The 14,695-nt window shown below is 43.3% G+C and overlaps 1 protein-coding gene across 1 annotated transcript in view; it reads left to right on the forward strand.

The window, feature by feature from the left end:
- Positions 1-14,695, forward strand: part of acbd6 (acyl-CoA binding domain containing 6) — a 32,244-nt gene that overhangs the window by 16,933 nt on the left and 616 nt on the right. Inside the window, exon 7 of the mRNA XM_080012214.1 lies at positions 9,756-9,786. Coding sequence (XP_079868340.1) covers positions 9,756-9,786 — 31 coding nt within the window. The remainder of the gene's footprint in view (positions 1-9,755; positions 9,787-14,695) is intronic.

Below are 14,695 nucleotides of genomic sequence, written 5' to 3' on the forward strand. Positions count from 1 at the left end.
GTCGGCAGTCTGCTAGAAATATACACCTATCAGCCATAACATTAAAACCACTACTGATAGCCACTAATATTGTGTAGCTCCTCGTTCTGCCAAAACAGTTCTGACCCGTCGAGGCATGGACTCCACAAGACCTCTGAAGTTGTCCTGTGATATCTGGCACCAAGACATGAGCAGCAGATCCTCTAAGTCCTGTAAGTTTTAAGGTGGGGCTTCCATGGATCAGGCTTGTTGTTCCAGCACATCCCACAGATGCTGGATCAGATCGGACCATAACCCCGCCCATCCACATGATGTAGAAGAAAACGTGATTCCTCAGACCAGACCACCTTCTTCCACTGCTCCATGGTCCAGTGCTGACACTCACATGCCCCTTGAAGGCGCTTTTGGTGGTGGACAGGTCAGCACGGGCACTCTGACTGGTCTGCGGCTACGCAGCCCCATACGGAGCACCGTGTGTTCGGACAGTGTTCTATCATAGCAGCATTAACTTTTTCAGCAATTTGTGCTACAGTAGCTCTTTTGTGGAATCTGACCAGAGGGGCTAGCCTTCGGGCTAGCGTGGAATACCGCACAAGATCTGTCGTTTTGGAGATGCTCTGACCCAGTCGTCTAGCCATCACAATTTGCCCCTTGTCAAAGTCACTCAGATCCTTACGCTTGCCCATTATTCGTGCTTCCAACACATTAACTTCAAGAACAGACTGTTCACTTGCTGCCTAATATATGCCACCCCTTGAAAGGTGCCGTTAAAATCAGATGATCAATGTTATTCACTCCACCTGTCAGTGGTTTTAATGTTGTAGCGGATCTGTGTGTATGTGTGTGAGTGTATATATATATATATATATATATATTTTTTTTTTTTATTATTATTATTTTTTTGTTTATTATTCTTATTTGTTTTTAATTTCCCACTTTGGGCATAAACCTATAAATTTCACATACTGCATCAGTACAGTACAAAAATTATTTATTTGCAGCCTCAATGATTTAAAAAATAGTATTAGTATTGCATGTCTACACATCTAAATAAAACATACACACAATTTGGCAGACGTATATGAGGTTTAAACTTATACTTTGTATGTTTGGTTGTTTTTTATTTATTTTAATACTATATATTACTCAGGCCTTAGTTGGCATGTATTTTATGTCTGCCATTCTGCAAACATGCTATTTTAGTGCAATGTAATTACTTGGAAAATGTGAATAGTGGTAATATGGATTACTGCAATTATCAAATTGCAAGGGGCTGCATTTTTTATTATTATTCTAACATAACCTTTTTTTTCTTCAGAAAGCTCTGTAAATAGTTTCCTTGAGCTTCGCCAAATCTCTGCGCTACAAATCAAGTCACATGTCGTAGAAGTTGTATGTAGCTTTAATCAAACTGAGTACCCTCCCACTCCCTCCATTAAGATCACAGTTGCAATATGCAGCATTAAAAATTCACTGATGTTTTTTCTAGATATTTTGCAGTTCCTCTGTGTGTGCATTGAGGTATTTTTCAAGCCCAAGCTGAGTGTTCATAGGAGCACAGAGCAACACACATAGGACCCTCCCATCATTGTCCTCTACCACGGTGTCAACTACCTGTATGATTAAACTGGTGGACACACATATACACACTCTCACACACACACACACACACACACACACACTGCAGAGGCTGATTGAAATTCTACGGTGGAGGTATTATTACACGTTTGTATCCCTCCCCTTTCCCAGTACTGCCTCCTATAACTAATGGCTCAGTCAGCGCAGTCATAACAAATATCCAGCCGGATTCCTCATAATTGTGTGTGTGTGTGTGTGTGTGTGTGTGTGTGTGTGTGTGTTAGAGAGAGAACATATAGGGTGTTTAAGAGAGAGAAGGAGGTGCAGGAGGAGGAGTTGGGGATGTAAGGAGGACAAAGGAAGGAGAAGGAAATTCAAAAAATGGTTAAAAAAAAATCGTGACGAAAAGTAAAATTAGAGAGAAAAGATATACAGGAAAAACAAGAATTAAAGTGCTGGAAAATAAAAGTTAGTTTATAAAGGTATGTGCTTACTCATGCGTGTGTATTGTCTATCTGAGTGGCAGTATGGGGGCTCATGCAGATGAACATGCAAGGTGGTACAGTTCGATGCTCTCCATGGGTCTTAAAACGTGTCCGTTGAACACAGGCTCAATAGAGATATTTTAAGGAAGCCACAGTAACAGGTTGGTGCGTTATTGGTTTAGCAGATTATTAAAAAAAAAAAAAAAAATGTAAGCGGAGGCCGATAGGTATTTTGAGGGCCTTCCAGTATCCCATATCACAACTGAACAGTGGTGAAGAATGTCTTTATATATTTTATGCTGGCTTATGGTGGTAACTGAAACTCCCACTACTGGTTGCGGTTCCAGAGTTGATCAATGGCTGTGGAACAGGTTAATCTTCTGACTTCTTAAAATAAACAAAAAGCATGTCATCATCATCAAGGTCAGAGGTCTGAGTTGGTCGAAGGCCTCGTGCGTGTGTGTGTGTTTAGTTCGTTTCGTTCATACACATGCACGTTCTCACTTCCAAAGTCACGTTAAAAACTTCTGAACCCCTGTCAGAAACGATAAGTGTTTTATATACATGAGTAAGCTGGGCTGATGTGCTTCATATTTTAGCACACAGTGTGCATTACCTTGGCTCAGTGAAATGAAAACGTGTTGCCGTGCCGTGTTAAAAGGTCCTCTCAGACCCAAATGCAGTTATGAATCTATAATACGAACACTAAGAAAACGGCCGGGCATTTGACAGTAATAGTACAGTCTAAAGGGTAATTCCAGCAGGTAACAGTCCTCTTAGCCGTCGTCAGCTGGTGAATTGTTCTTATTGGCCACTCAGTGCGCTTCGCCTGCACTCTGCTATTTGATTCCCATCGTTCTTAACCGTCCACAATAAATTGTCAGGAGCATTAAAGCTGTCCTCAACCGTTTCAGACGGAGAGAGGGGGAAAGAGAGATTGAGAGTGTGAGAGTAAGATGTAGACAGAGAGAGAGAGAGAGAGAGAGAGAGAGAGAGAGAGAGAGAGAGAGAGAGGGAGGGAGGGAGAGAGAGAGGGGAATAAACAAAGTAAGTGTTTTGCCTTCCATCTGTCTCCCGCACTACTCAGCTTTACGAGTCCCTCACTCCAAATGCGTCAGCTCCAGCCCACTCTCTGACCGGCCATTGATTTTCATATTACACTCTTTTATGTATTTATTTCTTTCATATATTTCTTTTTAATCATCATCGATGAGCCGCAGGAGGACAGTGTGTGTGTGGGGGGATGTTAATTCTCAGTGTCAATCCCCAAGACCCACCCCCGCCCCCTGCCCGGCACCAGCCCCCTGCTCTGATGGCTTTAATGGAGGCTAAGGTGTCCCACGGGAACAAGCAGGCTCGCTGGCTGCTGCGGGAATTGGGGACACATCACAGTTGAAAATAAGTGAGATGCCGAGAGTCTGTTTTGGGACCGTTCTGTAACTTCCTGTGCTGGACTGCTTAGGCTGTGCATCCAGGTGGGGGGTGGCCTGGGCACCTGAAGGACACTTCTGGGAGGTGGAGGGCAGCGCGTGTGTGTGTGTGTGTGTGTGTGTGTGTGTGTGTGTGTGTGTGTGTGTGTGTGTGTGTGTGTGTGTGTGTGTGTGTGTGTGTGTGTGTGTGTGTGTGTGTGTGTGTGTTTCGTTGGGCTAATTCCGGTAGCAGTGCTTATACACACACACACACACACACACACACACACACACACACACACACACACACACACACTGAGTGGCAAGGTTATCCTCCCGCTCTGAGAGGGGACACAGATTCAATTAGGGCTGGCCCCTGTCTGCCGATCCTTTTAACACCGGGGCCTCCCCAGTGCACACACAGACACACACACACACCCACACACACATACATTAGAGCAATCTCACACATATAAACATTCATGTGCGCAAACCCAACCCCCACACAAATTAAAAAAACATAGTCGCAAAGAGAAAACACATTTATCCTATTCATTGTTCTGTCCATAACGGGCTACAAGCTATGAAGAAAACACTGATGTGGTTTTAAAAAAAAATGCAAACTTTATTTTGTTTTAAGGACGGCTTTTTAAATTTTCCATTGCTCATTATAGTCATTCACATTATATAGTTGTTTAACCCAACCCTTATTTTTTGATCATTGGTAGTCAGTCCCAGGTAATGGCATCATACATAAATGACCGGAAAAGCAAAGTATTGCTAAACCGGGGACTTCAACAAAGAAGGAGGGTTCTGTAACTCTCTGTGCTTAAGTCGTGTGTGCGTGTGGGTGTGCGTGCGTGTGTGCATGTGTGTGTGTCAGGGTCTGTGTGCTGCTGCTGTCTGATTGATGGCAGCTGCTCATCATAATTCTGCTATCTGCCAGGATCTGTATATGAATGGTTCCAGTCGCCTATTGATTCCCCTCCACAGCAGCCTGATCATCCCAACCCACACACACACACACATTCTCTCTCTCATCTCTCATTATCTTTTACTCCCTTTCCTCCATATTTTTCCCTCAATTTCTATCCCTCTTTTTTTCCTTTTTATCTTGGTCTCCTCTCCCTCTTCTCCTATTCTTCAGTCTTTTCTTTTCTCTCTCTCTCTCTCTCTCTCTCTCTCTCTCCTTTTTTTCAGTCTCCCTTACTACTCTCTTCTCTACATCCCTTTGGTGCTGCCCCCCAACACCCCCCCGTCCTCATCTCCCTCCTGAAACGCAGTCATTATAAAAGTCAGCAGCCGCTGCATGCATCGATCATAAATCATAATTGCTTGTCCATTTTTCCCCACTTGTTTAATGTTGCTGTCAGGGACAGAAGGGGAGGCGGGGAGAGGAGGGGGGATGGGGGATGGGAAGAACTGGATGAAAATAAGTTGACTGCGAGAAAGCCAGGAAGATCAGACGGAGTCAAAGATAGCTGATGAAGAGGTAGAAGGTATTGCAGGTACAGGACAGACAGGACTGTACACTCAAAATGACTGGGCCGGGTGCCCATCCAAAAACAAGCATTTACTTTGACAGTATTCACACAAAAGCAACTAAGACATCCATGTCTGTTGCTACTGTCAAACTAAATGTAGAACCTGAAAGCAGACATTTTCCTTTAATTGCAGGTATCGAAAACTGATAGGGAGCAAAGCCCTAAATGACTACAGAAAGAGGCAGAGAAAGATTAAAATCGGAACTTATGTTGTTGTCTCCTCCTGACCTAAAAAAATATGTGCCTTAACGGTAACCTGTAATTTTAAAGACTATTGTACGGTAATAGTTGAAAACCTGAAAAATACTGTTTGAAAAATATGAAAAATATCAGTTTTGTGAGCAGAATGTTTGGAAAGACAGAATAATGGACACATGCACCAGGCAACAAGGTGTCAACTTTTAGTTTCCCAGGTGCCCCGGGACATGTGCTGATTTGGCTCGAAAGCAACGAGGTCTCGACATTGAGTTGTGGCCGACAATGAAGGCTGTGAAAAGAATTTGTGATTGGATACCAGAACAAGAGCGTGATGACTTAAACAAAAACGGGAGCAGATTGAGAGTGACGGAGCAGAGTGACGGAGAGAGTTAGGGGAGTAAATCCCTACAATGGCTTTCGGAACACCTACCATATGCCCCGGGTCGTGGGCGGTTGGAATGGATTGGCATGGTCTGAAAACAAGAGAGCTTTTTGTGATCCATGAAGCAGGCTGGCATGGCATGGTAACACGCACGCACACGCACGCACACACACACACACACACACAAACTGCCCCTCTTGTGTTTCATATACTGCAGCAGGATCTACAGATGGTGGTGGATTTGACGGGGCTTTACCCTCTACCCACAATCTCTTGTCTGGCTGGAACACAGACAGCCGCACACACAGACAGACTGGCCGTAAACCTCATTTTGGACGGGAATGGACTCGTGGGGCCTCCTTGTCCTACTTTTATCCTCGACTGAGTTTGGTCAGTTTCCTCCGACGTGCCCTTGATCTCCAGACCAGACAGATGTAATGTTCCTTCCAAGTGTAAACAGGTGTGACTGAGAGTTTTCAACTTTTTAACAATTTTTCAGAATTGGATACAACTGTGATATTGAAGTCTGGACGATATTCACAAAATTAAATATCGCAACATTTTTTTAATAAATTCCTCCATAACGATGTTTTGATTATATTTTGCGGATGGATATTGGTGCTTTCATAATATATTTACACAAAATAAATATTTGAGAAATCATTGGCAGTGGATATTCTAACCAAGCAGGTAAAGGCGTTGATTAGAACAGCTAGAACGATCTACCAAGTTCCTAAAATTGCATTACTGTAATGTAAGATATTTAACGATATCACAATATTATAACTAAAATCCCAGATGATATCTACTTTCATATCGATATATTGATATTGTATTGATACTGTAGCCCTATGTGAAGAAGCCCTGTGTGCTGCTCTCAAGATTCACCCATGTTTATATTTATATTTGTATCTGGTACCTTCCCTTCCATCATCCAGCGATTCATGTGCAAGACAGAGGTGGGCTTCTTGTCAAGTATATCCCTCACATGCACTCACATCATGTACATTTTTTTTTACCACAAGACTGTGATTCGGTCGCTATCACTATTCTGGATAATAAACCCTGGCTAATAAAAACAAATTTCAGAAACAACTCTCACATCTCTTTGCAGCTGTGACTCACTTCATACCTCTTTCATCCTTCTTGCTTTGCATCATATGTGTGGTTGAAATGATGGATTACTCTGAGTGGACTTCACCAGCGCTGCAATTGTACCAAATAACGTCAATCTCTGTCTGTGTGTGCTGCTCCTAAGAATATTGGCCCAGTCCATTAGTGCACCACGCACTGCGGGATCCTCCACTGCAGCTATTGTGCGGTTGCCTGTTTTATTGAGCCTTATGCTGACATCCAGCCCGCCTTTTCTGCTGCGCAAGGGGAAACTTAGGATGACACTTAAAAGCACAGGTTTTGGTCCGACGTGCCTCTGTAATGGGATGGGAATGGGAATACATGAGATGGGAAAATGCCGTGGTAGCTCACTGTGCCACAGCCATGAGGGGGAAGAGTCTCTCTCTCTTTCTCTCTCTCTCTCTCTCTCGTGCAGCGTCCAAAGCAAATGGAAAACAATCCAATTTCCTGTGATTCCATCAAGCCTCCGTCCTGGATGCCGGAGCATTAGGGAACGCTGAGAGGACAGGACAGGTTACTGACCCTTCTCGTGCACATGCAAGAAGTATGCACAGATTCATTCACACACAAACACACACACACAGACACAGGCACACAGACTGCGTCCATCTATCTTGCTATTATAAAAGAAACAAACACGTGCACACCCACATGTGGGCTACATATCTGTTTTTGGGGCCAAAACGGAATACACTGTCTGTCAAAATTAGATCCAATGAAATTGGATAGTTCCTGCCTGCGGGCTATCTGTGTCTTGCTCCTGTAAGTGTGAGTTATTGTGACAAAGTGTGCGTGTGTGTGTGTGTGTGTGTGTGTGTGTGTGTACGTGCACGTGTGCGTGTGTACGTGCATGCGCGTGCGCAGGGACCAAGTGCAGATTAACGTTGGCTACAGATTAGAGTTTAAACCCCTTACACTTTAATTATAACTGTATGTATGTGCATCAACATGCACAATGTGCACATCTGTCACTGCTCTATTGTGTGGCCCTGTAAGTGTGTGTCCAGGTGTGTTAGACATTTTGCTATTCTGGGGAATAAACAATTTAACATGCAAGCACGCAGTTTCCAACAATTCCATCTTTGGTCATCCCTTAGTCTGGTAATGGTTCATACAATGATATCAAAAACCATCGACAAGAAAAGATATTTAATTAATAATTTATTTCCGAAGTCAATTCGGCAGGACTGGGTCGTCATCCCTTATTGTGAGCGGCAGATAGGATGTAAATACTACATGGTTACTAAGCGCACGCTGCTATTTGACTGGCGGACAGACTGTATTGTTGTCTTGAGCTAACAGCGGCACACTTCTCCACTGGTGGTGATTTGCATCAGTGTTCCGTGATCCCTCCTCAGGGAATAGAAGGCTCTTATCCAATCAGCAGGTCCCTGAAGTGCTGCCCGAGAGAGAGAGAGAGAGAGAGAGAGAGAGAGAGAGAGAGAGAGAGAGAGAGAGAGAGAGAGAGAGAGAGAGAGAGAGAGAGAGAGAGAGAGAGAGAGAGAGAGAGAGAGAGAGAGAGAGAGCGAGAGAGAGAGGGGGGGGGGTGATTTTAAAATAAGAAGCCAAGGAAAATGAGATTAAGGGATGGAGAAGAGCAGAGTAAAATGGAAGGTTGTTCAGAGTATGAGCAGGACTAGAAACTGGGAGGGTGGAGAGGACAAATTTGAGAGTCGTAGGTGAGGATAAGTAGTGGAAGAGTGAAGGGAAGAGGGTGGACGAGGTGACGAAAGGATTGACGGCGGTCAGAGGAAAAGAGAAAAAAAAGTGAGGCAAGGAAAGTCAGTTTAAGCGGAAGAATGGAAAGTGTAACTAATGTCTAACAAAGCGTAAACATGATATCAGAGTAACAAATTATATTGGACGTTATAATGTTAAGTCATTTGGTGGTATGTCCTATTTATGGTGGTGAGATTTAATTCTAAAAAGTTCAGATCATCTCTGGACTGAAGTATCGTACCCGTCTCCATGGGCGGGCGGAGCCCTGTGCCGAGATTGGAGGAAACAATCTGACCATTCATCATAGTAACGAGGTGAAAAAGGCTGACTGGAGGGGTGATTAAGACCTGAATCTCATGTTGACGATGCCTGTCATATATGGTGTGTCAGTACACACACACACACACACACACACACACACAGATACGTAGACACATGCACTCTTTCACAATACGTGTAACAGTTAAACCTCTTCCAATGACCCCTCGGCCCTTGTTTCATTTTTATTGTGGAAAAAGACACACACACACACACACACACACACACACACACACACACACTCACACACACAAACGTACAAGAGGCCATCATCATAGTCATACCAGTCAGAAGTCATCCCTCCTTTGTCCCTGAGCTATTGTGTGTCAGGGTCACATAACATCCATGGTTAATTCATTTAGGATGCTCAGAGACCCCCACCCACGCACCCACCCACACACCCGTCCACCTGAGATTGATCTCCAGCACTCGTCCTGTAGCCGTCTCCTGGCCTTCCATCATTAGGACACAGAGCCTCAGTCGTGCTACTACACCAGGTTAACCCAGGATGGAGAGCTTGAAGAATATATCAAATATATCTTTATTTTTAAGAAACCATCTGGAGTTCATGACATGGAACTATTATGTGAAGCATGATGTGAAAATCAACTTTATTTTTCCATTAAAACACCCCTCGAAAACGACTAATATTGTACGAAATCTTGAGTCATCTGGTCTCATCATTGATTTAGAGTACAAGGTCGTGTGTTTCATGCTATGAGGATAAATTAAAATCATCACCATACGACACAACTAATTGATGAGGATTAAAGAAACGCAGAATATGGAGAATACAGATTTATCACCTGCAAGTTATAGGGCTCTTGGGTTAATATCTAATGTCATTTTCTGTGATCCCTTCTCTTTTTGGGCAGCTAAACACATGGCACACTTTTTCTTCAGCTCAATGATAACACTAGATTTGGTTTTCTAACGACAGAATGTCTTATAATTTGAACACCGTTCTTTGTTCCAGAGTTGATGAAATCTGTTTCTTTGTTTTTTACAGGATGATGAAGGACAGACAGCTTTGCATTACGGTAAGAAGACTCCTGACAATAATAACTATCTCTCATTTTTTAGTAGTTTGCTGTGCTCACACTTGATCTAGTTTGTTTTCAGCCGCTGCTTTCCTGTCATTCTTCCTCAAATTGTCCATATTCCCCTCTGGCTGCCTCTCACTCTCTCCCCCATTTTCCTTCTCATCCCTCCTTTCAACAGTTGCTATTTCAGGTGCATTTCATCCATCAGAGTCTCTCCAATTCCTCCCTGTTTCCATCACTCTCTTGCTCATTGTGTGTGTGTGTGTGTGTGTGTGTGTGTGTGTGTGTGTGTGTGTGTGTGTGTGTGTGTGTGTGTGTGTGTGTGTGTGTGTGTGTGTGTGTGTGTGTGTGTGCACTTTTATATTAGCTTGCATCTTTGTGTGTTTACATGGTTTTGTTTGTGGACGTCTCAATTTCTGAAAATGTTTTTTCACTTTGTGTTTGGTTGTGTGAAAGTGTGCGTGTGCACATGTGTGTGTGTGTGTGTGTGTGTGTGTGTGTGTGTGTGTGTGTGTGTGTGTGTGTGTGTGTGTGTGTATGTGGTAATCACCAGACCTCCCTGAGGAAATCAGTAGTGCTCCTCAAGCTCCCCTGACCTCCTCGTACCCCAACACACACATACTATGTGCATGTGTGTGTGTTGGTTTGTTTGTTTACACCATCTGCCCCCCTGGCCACAAGAGTGGACATGTGTCACATCACACACACACACACACACACACACACACACACACACACACACACGCACACACTCCTTATCATTCATACACACAACACCAGCACAATCTCGCACACTACTCCGCATGTCACACTTATGCGAGCATGCGCACAGCGCTCACAAGGAAATCCCGAGGATGCAGGATAATAACTAATAAACATTAGCGATGAACTCCAGGAGACAAATAGCAGAGAATGAAAATTCATTCCCACCTCTCTTTGCACAGGGCCACACGAGCTGGCAAGTGATTAATCGGGGGTTTACTGCTCACCATAAATTGTTCTCGTTCTCTACGGCTCCCCCGGGGGCCGGGTGCTTTTTACAGCTCAAGGCCTCCAGCAGACACCTGCCACGTGTGCGCACAGCAAAATAACTTTCTATTCAGAGGAAACAGGGGATGGAGTGTGATGGCGGCCGACGGGATGAGTCACACCTTTAATAAGTAGATCCGACTGAAAGATGACAGGCTCTGTCTGTCTGTCTGTCTGACGCACAGAGAATAGAGCTCAACAGTGAGTTTCCGGAAGTGAGAATCCCATTAATATTCGATGAGCTCGATGAGTTGATCCCGATTAGGACATTTAAAAATGTAGTGAAGGGTTTGGAGGCAAATTAAATTAGAACTTGTAATTGCTTCCTGAGCTGAATCTGTTTCCTCCTGTCTGTCTTCTTTGGCATGTGATTCTGTGAGTTGCTACTGTATGTTTTGTTTTATGTGCTTTTAAGGTTTGCTTGCATGTTATTTGAAACACTATATTGCTGCTATCTTATCAAAAATGACACTTGTAATCTCATTTAGACTTACCTGGCTATATAAAGGTTTAATAATAAAATATTCTGAATCGAGGATCTTGATTATTAGCCGTAATGTCGTAACCAACCAAGGTAGACTTACCACAAGCTATGAGATTGTGAAAGGATGGTATCTGTGCCTGTAGAAGCACAAGTATACAAGCCTGTATGATATCAACCTTATTCTTATCCTAAAGTGTAACAGCAACGACTCCGATTGGTGGAGCTCGCCGTTACCATGGAAATGTTTACTGCTACCACTGAACTCTACAATGGTTTACGTCACGTTTACCACTGAGCAACCACGATTACAACACTATTATTAACTATATAAACACTGTAATGACAACTATTAAATTCAAGAAGAACCCCGCTTAACTGTCGTTAGGTTGGAAAACGCTGGAAAGGTATCATTTGCAATTGTTTATGGGATGAGTAGTTCTTTGACTCTTAAAAATATGTGCAGTTTTGTACTTTTGCCTTTTTTCCCCCGTTTTCCAATTTTTTTTTGCTCCAAATCAAATGTTTTATGGTCACGATTCATCTTGTAGTTGGTTGGCTTGGTTCCAGGCTTAAAACTCTTTATATAAGGATTTTCTGAAAGTGGAATGAATGGGAAATTCACTTCCAGAAGCAGAGCTGGTCAAAAAGTGGGCAGTCACTGTTGAGCTCTAAAGTGTATTCTCCCTGTATAACAATAACACACACAGACATATACAAACACAAACGCATTCACACAAATAGGTGCAACAGGGGTGTGTGATCACACCATATGCCTTCACGTTTTGATGTATCATAATTTTAAATACACGCACACAAACACAGACACACACACACACACACACACTGTACACACACATCCCTGGACTGGAGGTTAAAAGGCCTGGCTGTCAATCAGTGGGGCTGCTGACATCAGCGATCATGGCAGAGCACATCGGCTGCTCTTTAAGAGGGTGAGCGATTGACACAGGCGGAGGAGAGGAGAGCACTCAGAACAAGGGAGGGAGATGGAGGGAAAGAGGCATGCACGTGGGGTGGATGCAAGGAAACGCTACTGTAACTGGGTTAAGAAAGTGCAACCCCCACTCCTCTTATATCCAGTCGGGGGGAGCCGCTTTTAGTGGGGCACAAATTGCCAATGGGGCAGAAATGAAGTGTTCCAGGTGGCCGTGGGTCTAGGCCAGTGTCACCGCTGGTCCTGCAGATGGGCTTTTCATTAACTACGTGCACTGCGCACGTGGTGCTAAACTGTGGAAGTTATAGTGTAATGAAGGTAAATTCACTTTTTTTTAAGTATGCACCATATTAAGACCTGAACTACGCTGCAAGATCCAACAGGTTCCCACTGATCAAATGTGAGGATATTTAGAATTGATTATTGTAATGAATAGATGCACCTTTTCAGCCCCAATCTGTTTTTTGGGGAACTGGAAGGACTGGAATTATTGAAATGCCTTGCTCATGGGTAATGTTTGACCCTCTGGTTAATATTTGTCATTTTAAACACCAGGAAGGTTACATCCAGAGATTTATTCACAAGAGATTTCTTCTGTACAATATATCAAAGTTGAGTTGCCAAACAAATATTTATTTCTGACAAAGTTCCATATATGGGAGAAATGGTTGTCCTTAAAGTCTCTCTAAAGCAAAAATAAATGTATTCTGAGTTTATCACACCACAGAAAAATATTTTATAAACCACCCAGCCAAATATGAATGATTTTAAAAAAAATTATCAAGTAAATAAAACTAGGTTTCAATATCATGAAAAAAGTGTCCAATGAAGAGGCTGAAACCACGCCCAATTGCATTCATCGCGTTAAACGTTTACATTGGAGTAAATTCCATGTTTTCAAATGTTGCACTGAAGCCAGTCCTGTGTCTAGTTGCTCACCTCAAAGCGCTATCTGGCTGCGGGACTCCCCACTCTCCAGGGCCCCCTGCTGGCTCCTCCGCAGGTTAGGTTGGGGCTCCACGGCCTGCGAGCATGCAGCTAATGCTAACGTAACCAAACCCTGTGCGGTCAAACCGACGGGACGGTTCTGTTTTGTTCCGGACGTGGCATGAGTTCATGGTCTCCCTGAGGACGCATTTTACTCCAGGTGTATATTCCCAAAACAGCATTTTATCCCAAACTCTGGGCTGTTAGCTTCGCTTATTTCACCACTGATGCTCTGATTGCGACCTGGTGATTATATAGCGTTAGGGGGAGGCGCCATGCCGAGTATGACGTGTGTAGTAGTGCAGAAGTATGAAGCCCTGTCCAAAAAAAACTGTACCACAAAAACAGTTTCAGGATCTAACTCCACAATTCAGTCCGACATCGTTCAGTCTTTTCACATGTTTTCGTTACTTTCTAACATGTATAATGTGTTTAGAAACAAATCACTGTCCGACTCCACAATTCACTGACCCTTATCATTCTTCTCTTCTCTTCTCTTCTTAAAGTGTGGTTCACCGTTTTTGTGGTACGGATTTTTTGGGTGGGGCTATATGACTCGATGACGTGGAGCAGTCATACTCAGCATGGCCCCTGCCCCTAACACTATATAAACACTGGTCAGAATTGAAGTATCAATGGTGAAATAAGCTAAGCCAACAGCCTGGAGTTTAGGATAAAATGCTGTTTCAGGAATAAAAACCTGGAGTTAAATGCGTTTTCAGGGAGACCGTGAAATCATGTCATGGACGCCCGGAACAAAAAAGAACCGTCCTGTCAGTTTGACTGCGCAGGGTTTGTTTCTGTTAGCACTAGCTGCATGCTAGCAGGCCGTAGAGCCCTGACCTGACCTGCGGAGGAGCCAGCAGGGGGCACCAGAGAGCGGGGAGTCCTGCAGCCAGACAGCGGCGCTTTGAGGTCAGCAAGTAGACATAGGACCTGGTTCAGAGCAACATTTAAACATGTAATTTTCTCCAATGTAAATGTTTATATGTTATTACACGGTTAACGCAATTAGGTGTTAGGTTTCACGATTTTGAAGCCTAATTTTATATACTTTTTTATATATATACGATTTTTTTAATCATTCAAATTTGGCTGTGTGGTTAATAACACAATTTTCTGTGGTGTGACAAACTCACAACCCAATTTTATTTTTGCTTTACTGGGACTTTAAGTATTAAATGTACTTTATTTTCTCCATTTGTAAAAACTTCATTAGCTCTTCAGCCAATTGATCATGAGTGAGAAACCTCAACATGGATGTGTGCGTTAAGTAGTAAATGGGTTAAGACTCAATTTGACATGGTATGGTCCTTTAACGGGCGACATAGTCCTACAATGGTCCTATAGAAGTGTGTTCCATCCTTAACGCTTTCTATTGTTCTTCTCTCCCTGACTCCACTCCACACTTTTTCTCTCTTGTTTCCTCTCTCTACCTTCCTTCCGCCCTGCGC

This window comes from Zeus faber, assembly GCF_960531495.2.
Source record: "Zeus faber genome assembly, chromosome: 1".
NCBI lineage: Eukaryota > Metazoa > Chordata > Actinopteri > Zeiformes > Zeidae > Zeus > Zeus faber.